Source organism: Pseudopipra pipra, chromosome 1 (assembly GCF_036250125.1).
Source record: "Pseudopipra pipra isolate bDixPip1 chromosome 1, bDixPip1.hap1, whole genome shotgun sequence".
Lineage (NCBI taxonomy): Eukaryota > Metazoa > Chordata > Aves > Passeriformes > Pipridae > Pseudopipra > Pseudopipra pipra.
The window spans coordinates 4,015,662-4,026,947 of NC_087549.1; the positions used below are offsets into that span (position 1 = coordinate 4,015,662).

At 43.6% G+C, this 11,286-nt stretch overlaps 1 protein-coding gene across 1 annotated transcript in view; it reads right to left on the minus strand.

The window, feature by feature from the left end:
- Positions 1-2,118, minus strand: part of DENND3 (DENN domain containing 3) — a 31,831-nt gene extending 29,713 nt beyond the window's left edge. The window contains exon 1 of the mRNA XM_064643515.1: positions 1,925-2,118. Coding sequence (XP_064499585.1) covers positions 1,925-2,008 — 84 coding nt within the window. The 5' untranslated portion in view covers positions 2,009-2,118. The remainder of the gene's footprint in view (positions 1-1,924) is intronic.
- Between the last annotated feature and the right edge of the window lie 9,168 nt (positions 2,119-11,286).

Consider the following 11,286-nt stretch of genomic DNA (forward strand, 5'->3'; position numbering starts at 1 on the left):
ACCACAGAACCTTCTCCAGGTTAAACAGTCTCAATTCCCTCAGTCATTCCTCACAGGAGAGGTGCTCCACCCCTCTAATCATCTTCATGACCCTCCTTTACTTCAGAGACAAGCTCTGTACCACTCACTGTGGTGGGTAGATACAGAACCCAACGGTGGAGCTGACAGGAAGATCTGAGACAAGTCACAGACAGTTTGCACATGATACTTGCCAAATCAAAACCGAGCTTTAGAGCTGCAGATAACTTAAGGGAAAGAAGCTTCACATTGTCTATTTTCATTCTTACAAAATACACACCTTCAACACTAAAAAATAAACCTCCAGCTGAAAACAGATGCCTTTGATCGCTTCAAATTGAAATCTCAGGGTGACAGTCTTCTTGGCAATAAGGACAATTGATGGATGACAGCCCAGAAAATTCTGTTTCATGAGCTTCAGTGCAAAACTGTACTTTTTTTCCTGGAATCCCCATTGACAACAGGCCAGTCATAGAAGGCTTTTCTTACTTTGGAAGCGAGATCTGTAATATTCTCATTGACTTTATCACTCCGTGTTGCAATAAAGTTAAGAATGCACAACATGCTTTCAAGACCAAGATTTGAAGCACGATCAAGATTTTTACCTACTGTAAATATCATCAGAGATCCACTACTCTCCATTGAAATGTTCTCATTTTCTGTCAATAAGGTCTCTTCTTTCTGCATTCACTAAAATTAGACATAAAACATATTCCACCCTTTCCTCGTGTAGATAGTGTTGCAGAAGGAAAAGGAAGTGGAGTAAATCTATAAGCTTGCCCTAAGACAGTGATTGAAATGCCTGCAGTGCAACAGCTTGTAGGAACCTTACTGTAATTGATGTTGATAACAACAGGGACTACTTTCTTTTCTGACACCTTTTTGTATCTTGAGCAAAGAAACAATTCAAAACCTGTTGTGTGATCAGAATATCAGAATGCCTTTACTTTCGGTAGCCAGTTTCTTATTGTTGTTCCACGGGGGTTTTTTTGAGAGCAACGAGATCAAACTGAGCAAACTGGAACGAATAAGAAATTCCCCTTCTTATGGGTTCACTTCTCAGGCAGATGACGAAACACCACATACACCCCCGATTTCACAAGTCTGGTGGTGACATTTAGGAACTGTATTCCCATGCTGAATGTACACATGAATGAGACCCTGGAATGCGAAGCTCTGCTTGGCTGTTATCGCTTAAGAGGCTGACATCAGCAAAAGTCGCCTCCTGAGCGGGCGAGCAAGGAACGAGCCCAACAAAGACCTCTTTATCTAATGCTATTAGAGCGCGCAATCAAATTCAAGTTCAAGCAATAAGCGCCGAGATCCCTGGGAGCTGTTTTGGCTTTTCCGCACGTGCTGGCACCGCGGCAGTTCCCACAGCAATTCCCGGAGCTTCTCCCAGCGCTCTTCCCACAGCGGGGCGGCTCGTGGGTACGGGAACCAACGCCCTCTGCACATCCGAACCCAGCAGAATCAGGAGGAGGGCTTTCACTGTGAACTCGCACGTGAATAATTATATAGTTATAAACCGCACATTCAAAGCGGAAACCAACCCATCGGCTCCCACCGCATCCGAGCGGCGCCGGTTGTGCCAAACTCAGAGCACTGAGCTCACGGGTGTTTAGAACTCGTGTTTTCCTCAGGATCTCCAGCGGAAGACGGGACGTGGATTATCATCCAGTCGAAGATACGCGTTTTGCTGTCCCTGCTTGTATAAAGCTACAGTGAGTTCTCCATCTACACTCGGACCTTTGGAAAAGTGAGATCACCTCACACCGCTACCAAACTCCCCCTGCTCTGCTGACGTCCGCCTGTCAAAACAAGTTTTTGCTGAGGTATCTCAGCCCCATCCGCGGACAGACGCTGCCCCACGGACGCTGCCCTGCACACCCGAACCCCCTCTCACCTGGAGCAGCGCCCGCACCCGCTCCCGGGGCGCACCGACCAGCAGGCAGACCTCCAGCAGGCCCGAGGGCAGCAAGTCCTCCATGGCACGGCGGGCACAGGGCAGCTCCTTCCCCCGAGACGGCGGCAGCGGTGGCGGCTCCGTCCGCCTGTCCCTCAGGACGGCCGCCCCGTCCCGCCCTGAGCGGCGCCCGGGCCGTGCCGCGGGCGGAACGGAGGCAGAGCCCGCCCTTCCCAGCTCGTCACGGCGATGCGAACGCTAATTGGTCTCCTCTCCCATCGCTCTGAGGAGCTCCGGCCAATAGGAACAGGAGTACGTGGGAGGGGCGGGCAGAGGCGGGGCTTTGGGAGAGGCTGAGGGATGAGAGTTGGGGGCCTCGGGCGCTCAGTGCTGGGGGCTGAGAGAGGACGGGTTGAGGAGCGGGGACTGAGAGTTCGAGCTAGGGGGTTGAGAATGGAGGGCTGAGGGACTCAGGGTTGAGGAGCTGAAGTCTGAGGGGCTTGGGCTGAGGGGTTAATGGCTGGAGGCTGAGAGCTGAGGACTGAGGGGCTCAGAGTTGAGGGGCTGAGGCGCTGAGGGGATAAGGTGCTGAGGGATCAGGAGCTGAGAGATGAGGAGCTGATAGCTGAGGGGTTCAGGGCTGAGGGGCCGGGGTCCAAGGAGTGAGAGTTGAGGGCTGAGGGGCTGAAGGGCTCAGCTGAGGGTTGGGGGCTGAGGTCTGAGAGTTGAGGGCTGGGGGGATGAGGGGTTCAGGGCTGAAGGGCTCAGGGTTGAGGGATGAGGGGCTGAAGGTTAAGCTGAAGGCTGGGGGCTGAGGGGCTCAGGGATGAGGGGATGGGGATTGAGAGGCTGAAGGCTGAGGGTGCAGGGCTGAGGCACTGTCAGCCCTGTTAAAGACCGTAGTGATGTAGTTCGTGATTTACAGTCATGTGATTTACAGGTTGGCATGACCAAGAACTATAAGATTTGCTAGTTTTAAGCAACAAGTTGAAGACCAAAGTTGGAATGAGAGGAGTCTGCAGTTGCTGCCCCATCCCTGGAAGTGTTCAAGGCCGGGTTGGATGGGTCTCTGAGCAACCTGGCCTAGTGCAAAGTATCCCTGTACATGGCAGGAGATTAGAACTGGATGATCTTGAAGGTCCCTTCCAACCCAGACCATTCCGTGATTCTTTCTGCACCGCATTTCACTGCCCCACTGGGACAGCCCCAGGGAAAGAAGTTTCCTGACCCAAGGGCAAGTTAATTTTTTTCCATGGGCTGTTTTCCCAGAGGGGATGTTGGCCCCAAGAAGCTGAGGTGCCTCAGGGCTGCCGATCGCCCTGTCAGACATGGGTGAAGTCACGGTCTGGCACTTGCATAAGTGTAGCAAACTCCTGTTTGCTCCGGGTGACTCAGCAGGACTGTGTCACTTCAGCAGGACTGCGTCACTGCCACTACGTGAGAGTCTTCTATTTATGTTACCATGGGTCACAGTTTCAGTGGGCTGTAGGCACAGAGCTGATCCTTTCCCCTCCAGAGCAATGGGGCTGCCTGCACAGCAGAGACACAGCACAGGGAACTCCACGATTTCTTTTTGAGCTGTTTAATCTAAACACACTGTGAGTCACTCTGTATGTATTGGCTCTCTGCAGACCTTCACTGAGAGAATGTGTTTCCTCTGGGACCAGTACCTGAAACTAGAGAGTGGTTTCTCTGAAAATGAAGGTACAAGATGTAGTTTCATCACAGTCACAGATATGGTTTTTTGTGGACTAGTTGTTCACGTATTTTAAATGCAAAAAAATCCCAGTATTAATGGTTCCAGGCTTTCTCAGGTTTCTTCTCAGGCCAGGGGTTAGAATAGACTTCCTCAAAAAAGCACAAAGCAGGTGGGGATTTTATTATCTGAATTCCTGTGGTGTTAAAGCTCAGGATTATGTGGCCTCTGGTGTTCTCAAATTTAGAGGAAGACACACATGCAGAATGTAGGAAACTCTTTATATAGCAGTAACTAAAAGAAGGAAATTCTTGAAAACCTGGAAGTTCAGAGATCACTTCTTCAAAGTGGTAGAAGAACATAGGCTCAAAGATTTATGTTCATGAATGTTGAGGTCATAAGGGATTGTTAAAATGATCTTGTTTGGCCTGTGTAGCCCAGCTCCCAGAATCAGAGTGATTCCTGTGTTAACTCTGTAACTTCTGGCTGAGGCCATGCAATTGGAATTGTTAACATTCACTGTTAAAAGTTGGGCATCTCATTTTTAGTTTCAAGTTTTTAGCTCAGCTCTTTGTCACTGGATCACATTACTTTGGCTGCTGCTTGAACAGACTCTTTACTACGAAAAGATTTCTCCCTGCAGAGTTCAAGATTATTAATGTCTATTTCTAAAAGATTATACAACTCATACATTTAAAATTCCTTTCCTAATCACTTGTGTGCATCCTTTCTCAGAATTTTCTAATATTATTTTTGAATTATGAATGCCAAAACCAAGCCTTATTATTGCTGAATATACAGTGGTAAATCACATTGCTGTTTCAGACTGATATCCCCACCTAATTAAAACAGAGACAGACAGATACATGAATCATTCAGAAAGGGTGTAGTGTTTAATTAGTTATCCACTGCAACCCTGTATGGTTTTCTTAGGGTTATTACTTCCAACATGACAGTCCTACATCTTACATTGCTTGACCTATGACTGTGACTGAGCATTTGACCATATTAAAAGAAAATTACAAATGAACAGAGGCCATTAAGCAGTTCAGGTCACCCTTGTAGTTAATTAATCTGTATCATGATTATTTTCTGATTTCTCTGCTATATGCAATGATAAATACTGGATTATTCTTGTTCATAATTAATGTAGCCCTCAAAGCAAGGATGAAGTTATTATCAAAACAGAACTACAAGATGAAAGGTACTAATGTGAATCTGATAGAATCTTAAGAACCCTGGAAGTGGGGAACTTGTTATATGGGGGTCACTGTGAGAGATGAAGTAATTCACAGTGAGAAGAATCCCTCTGTGCTACAAAAAGATTCATGAGGTTGAGTAATTTTTTCCTAGGAAAAATTGTCATCTGAGGAAGAAATGCCAGCTTTTAATGTGTGTTTTCTTTTTTCTAAGGTCACAAATACGGTAAATGTTTGTTTGTTCACTATCTGAAGTGGTACTGGGCTGCTTAAAGATCTATGCAGAAAAAAACTGCTGTTCTTGATATGTCCTCAACAGAGGAAAGGCTTTATCAGACCTGCAGGGCCGTATCTGAATAATTAAAGATTCCCCTGATGTAGAAATCTCATTTACCTTCCAAATGCAGTGTTCCTGTTTTAGCCAGACCGCCTCTGTTAAGGGGAGAAAATAATTTCACAAGTGGTGTTTCTTTGATGTGATAAAATAGCTCTGAGTGACTCATTGAGTCGCAGATGCCTCCACTGTGAACACCCCAATCCTGAGGGATGTGGGCCAACTGAAGAGTGGGGACCCTGAAATTTAGGAGAGCAAACTTTTAGTTTTTTAAGGAATGAGTGAATGGGACTGCCTGGGAAACTACATTCAAGGAGCTGGAAAGATCTGGCAACTCTTTAAGGACATTATTCTTAGAGTGCAGGAGCGATTAATTCCCATGTGTAGGAAATGAAGCAAGGACGGGACGAGACTGGCAGGGGTCAGTCAGGACATCCTGGTCCACCTAAACTGTAAGAAGGAAATGGAACAAGCAGTGGAACAAGGGACATATATCCTGGGAAGAATATAGGGACACTACCTGGATATGTAGGGATGGGATCAGGAAAGCTGAATTTGTCAAAGACTGTGAAGAATAGTAAGGGCTTCTACAGGTATGTTGGCCAAAACTGGAAGACTAAAGAAAGATTCCACACACACACACACACACAGAGATAAATAAGACAGGACAGCTGGAGAAAAACATGAAGAGGGCTAATTTTCACTCCTGCTTGTGCACCCTTCCAAACAGAGCTGAGAACTAAACACAGGCCAACTCAGGGCTTGTACATGAACTCTCACAGAGTTTCACCATGATGGGTGTAAGGACTGCAGGAATTTTCCTTTTGAAGCTGGATATAGACATCACTTGTGTTCTGCAGGTTTATTGATGCTGCTGCTCAGTTACATAGTGTGTCTTTGGCTTATGATTAAGGCTGTGGCACAGCAGTATTTGCAGGTGAGAACTGAAACTCAGAGCACTGCTTCCTTCCACTGCCTGGCTCACAGAACTGTACATTGCCCACAGAGGTGGTGGATGCCCCATCCCTGGAAACATTAAGTTCAGGTTGGACAGGGCTCTGAGCAACCTGATCTGGTTGAAGATGTCCCTGCTCATTGCAGGGTGACTTTTAAAGGTCACTTCCAACCCGAACTATTCTATGATTCTGATTTCTGTGTCTGTGCTAAGCAAGACTGCATAGAGAAGTCTTTATTCTGTCTGGTAAGAATGGTGTGCTCCAGCCAAAGAGAAGACAGGACATACAGCGTGAACTGTGTTGCTCTAACACGTATCAGACAACTCTTTGCTGTTTGGAAGTCAATGAAAAAGCACCACAACTCAGGATTTTAAACCCCTTGTCTCTAAGCGCAGTTCTTGTCATCAAGGTCATTCACAGGGAGGAGGATTTATTTTGAACAAAACTCAGGGAGTCAGTTTGACATATTCTCTCCAACTTCAGCATTTCTTATTTCATATTCCGTCTTCCAGAATAATGAAGTAGGAGAGTTCTGTGAATCTGCAGAGAAAGATCTTTGCTGACAGACATAACATTTCTTTCATTCAGGACACTTCACCTTCTAAAATTATACTGATATTAGCAACCAAGCAACCACTGACTATGCAAATCAAATAACGATTTTCAAATTAGGGCCCTGCACAGACTTAAAATTCCTCTCTCAGTGTGTCTCAGGAATTTATTCCCACTCTTAATAATGCTACAAAAACCTACTACGAGAATTCTTTATTGTTGCAGGTTTGGCCCCAAAATTATTCCATGAAAGGTCACCAGGTTGAGCATAAACATGTCAGAGGGGGAGGAGGACAGTTCAGGGATATCTGTGTCTATTAACAGTTTCATTTGCATCTTCTTTCTTTTTCACTTGGCTTGTCTGGTTTGTGCTGACACCATTTAAGGTATTACAGGATACAAATTTTCTGCAACATTAACTGTCATTTATCATGTATCTCTTTAAAAATACACCTATTAAACACCAGCATTTAACATGTCAGCATATGGAATTTGTGTTCTCCTTGAACACGAAGCTTGAACATCCTTTGTGCGGGAGGTTGGACGAGAGATCTCCCAAGATCCTTTCCAACCTGGATGATTCTGTCATTCTCAGGGTCTCTGTGTACAAACACAGCGAGAGGGTTAAAAATTTGTGTGTGAAGGGAACAAAATGTTAGAATTACAGCCAACAAAGTAGGGGCAATCCCCAGCCAGTTGTACAGTCAATGACCTTTCAATTGAACACAATTTTTCTGTGATGGGATAACTGATTCCCAAGGAAATAGCTTTGAGTGTCAAAGCAACACTTATTCCTCATCATCTCTGTATTTCTGATAAGAAGGCTGGCTGTAGTTTTATTTTCCAGAGAAAAAAATAGTATGTTGAAAATCCTAGGAGGAAAAAAAAGAGAGATTAGCTTTATCACAGCCCCTGCATCTAGAGAAATGTAGCAACACTGAGCTGTCAGGTCTTGGCAAAGAACCAGACTAATGTGAGTGCTCCGAATATTAGAAACACTTTGCATTGTAGAAGCTGTGAGATATTCCTGAGGCTACAGAAGAGCTTATTCCTGCATCTCATCACTCTAGGGGCAGTTTTAGCAGTGTTTTATTTATGTGGGATGCATAACATGCCCCTCAAATCTGGCTGGCTTAACATGACATTTATTATACTTCCAATTATTTACCATCTGGCACAATCTCAGGCAGTCAAAGAGATTTTGCAGCTGCTTTTTATAGCAGCATTAAGATTTCATAACATTTGTTCTTTTACAGCGTTGCTGTAAAAGAAATGCAGATTCAGAATTCATGAAGTGATGGGACAAGAGAGAGGAGAGGGCAGTTATTGCACAAAGATGGACAGTCAGATGCAGAAAATAAAATTTCAGATAGAACAGGTTTTGTGTAATAGCTTCTTGTAAACATCACTGTAAGAAACCTTAAAATACATCAGCACAGATATCATCATCCATAACTATGAACTGCTTTTTTTTTTCTTAATTTAATAAAGTATGCTTGGTTTTCTCCCTGGAATCTGAACACTCTCTTAGGATGCTCCACTGTATTCAGAAAAGATCTATCATAAGTTCATAGCTCAATAAAAGCACAGTATAGTAAACTTCATTCCTCATTTTAGCTTAGTGAAATACTAATTAAAAGACAAAAACTTTCCCTCTTGATCTTTTTATAGCTGCCCCTACATCACTCTCTTTATGAAAAACAGCGTACGTAAAAAAAAAAAAGCTTTTTTATATAAGAAACAATATTCTCTAAGCTGGGATCTGTTTATATATGAAAAGGTTGTTCATTTTCAAATATTCACATTACAAGGCTGTTGAAGAAGATTAATCCAGGCCTGGATCCAGCCAGAATACCACATAAAATAACCATCTTCCAAATGACCTCTGTTTATCTCCAGAATAAAAAATGCATAAAGAAGAACCACAAAAAAGCAGCATAGAGAGAGTATCCTTTGGAGCAGCCTAATGTAGAGAATCCATGGGCATGAGCCAGTAGGGCTGCAGATAACATGAGACCATCCTGACCTGTCAGCATTCCATGCTGGTGCTCCTCATTCCCCAGCAGGCACTGTTACATTGTGCAGCAAAACCTCATGAAAACCATTTGTAAGCACAGAAGACACAGAACAACCCCCCCATCCTTGTATCCAAGCTGGGATCCAACTGTCATCCACCTGAAAAGGGTTTGTAAAGAGGAGCAACACAAACTCTTCTCAGGGCACACAGTGAGAGCACAAGAGGCAACACTTGAAAGTTGCAACAGGGGATGTTCTGATTGATTACAAGGAAAAAGATTTTCCCCCTGAGAGTGATTAAGCACTTGAGCAGGTTCTCCAGGGAGCCAATGTGATCTCCTTTGGAGGTTTTTAAAAAACTTGGCTGGATGAGGAGCAGGGCAACCGGATTTAACTTTGAAGTTGTTGCTGCTTTGAGCAAAGACTAGGACTAGAGACCTCCAAAGGTCCCTTCTAAACAACACTTGCCTGTGATTCTATAATTAATTAAACCCATATTGCTTTATTTGCATCCAAGAGCCCTTAGAGATTTAGCAGTGCAGCAGACAGAGAACAAAGTTCAACCATTTGCATGGCTAAACATATCATTTACTTTTAGGTGTACTGCTATTGCACTATAAAAGGAGTGTATTTAAACATTGCCTGGCATCTCAAATACAGTAATTAGGCACGTGTTGCTGTGTCATGTATGACTGAAACTGGACAGAAAATAACCTCATAAATCATTAACTCCTATTTAATCATGGCCAGCTTCTGCTGTGAGGGCAGGCCAAGGAGGATCCTGTACAGCTGATTATATAGAGAAAAGGGCACTTATACAAACACCACCCAACAGTCTGTGCTTGTTTTCCATATTGCACTTCTCCTAATGTTAAAAAAATTACCAAATTTTGGGTTGGAAAATTTAATTTTGACAGCGTGCCCCCACTGTTTTGCTTTCTATGGTTCTTATTTATTCCTCCATAATGGCTGTTTCAGTTTTCTGGAGGGCATCCAGTTAGTTGAAGAGCAAAGAGAATATCACACCTACAAGGTGAATTATTCATCAAAGATATTTTAAGAAATAGTTTTTAGAGCAATTTAGGCTTTCTTTTCTGGCACAGCTGAATCTAATGTTGTCTTTCCTTATTTCAATTATTGTTCTTTGGTGTTTGGAGAATTTTTCAGGATTGATTCATCTCAAATCTTCAAGTAGGAGAAACCCACCAAAATATAACTTTTCAGCTTGGGGAAGTAACATAACCTGACATAAATGGAAATGACCAGAAATTATAAAAGTGGGTTCGTATTCTACAAAGATTAACCTTATGTCTGATTTTCAAGTGCCAGAAAGAGCAAACCATTTATGACATCTGGCCTTCCTAGTGCAAGATGATCCTTCTGAAGGGTGGCTCTAAGTTTTCTGTGTTTGCAGAGCTCACACAACACCAGGAGTCCAGTTTGGTCAGCTGCCAAGTACTGTTATAATGTTACAGGAGTGCTCATGGTGACTGTGAAAAAAAAAAAAAAAAAGAGTTCTTTTATCAAGAGTTGTTACGAAGGAAAAGGTAATTATTGGAGTGGAAAAGGAGTTTGTCATGTGATTTGGGAAAGCTTCCTATTAAGAGAAGCAGTGACTCAGAAAACACTGCTCACAGCTTCCATAGTATTGTCTGTAATAAATAAACGGTTCACCTACTGAGGGTAAAGGATGTAATATAAAATACAGAGAGAATTTTCAGAGTTTGTATTCAGTACATTTGTGTGAAAAACTAAAAATAGATATAGCCTAAGCTTGAGCTGGAAACAAATTTATTAGTACTTCCACAGAGAATAGTAGTTACTTTTAAGTCTTGGCTAAAACAGAGAGGTTCTTTTGAGTTCTCCTGTTATGCAGACTGAAGGCTTAAACAACAACGTTTTCTTATTAGTTCTGTTCTTAACTATATTTTTTTAATCGGCAACTTCACTTGCTGCATCTTTTCTAAAACTAAGCCTTCAGCTCCTCATTTTTTTTCCTCAGGATCAAGCCCACGCAACTCATTATCGCACTGCAACCTGAGACTGGGAATGCCCGAGGGCGGGAGGCGTTTCTCCGAGTGTGGAGCAGTTACCCTGCAGAGCAAGGCACCGATCCAAGGCTGCGGAAGCAGCACAATAACCGACTGCTTTCTGACATCTCCTTGTTGAAGTTCTCCATTGTTTTAGAGGGAAGCTGGTTTACATCTCTCAGCAGGCTGCATTTTGGCCCCTTCACCGAACATGGCTGGACGGGATGGTAATATAAATTGGGAAATACCTCGTTCTGCGTTCTGCGCCGTCCCTGTTGCACCGAAGGAGAGGTGATTTTCAAAGCATGTTAGGAATGTGTAGTTCTGCACAACCATGTGAGGCGTTTCCTTTCAGACCTTTCTTTGGGCAGGTTAAGTTGCTCAGAGGTGAAAAAGTGATCGTACACTGATAGAATCCATGTGTCTTTGATGACCAGAGTACACGCTGCTTGTAAAAGCTGGTTCAACAAAATTCCTTGTGTCTTGCTTTGGCTGCAGTTACACGAAAGCAACATTGTTTAATTGAGAAAGCACATTAGCCGAGTTCATAAATGAATCTATGAACAGATTTTCCTGCCA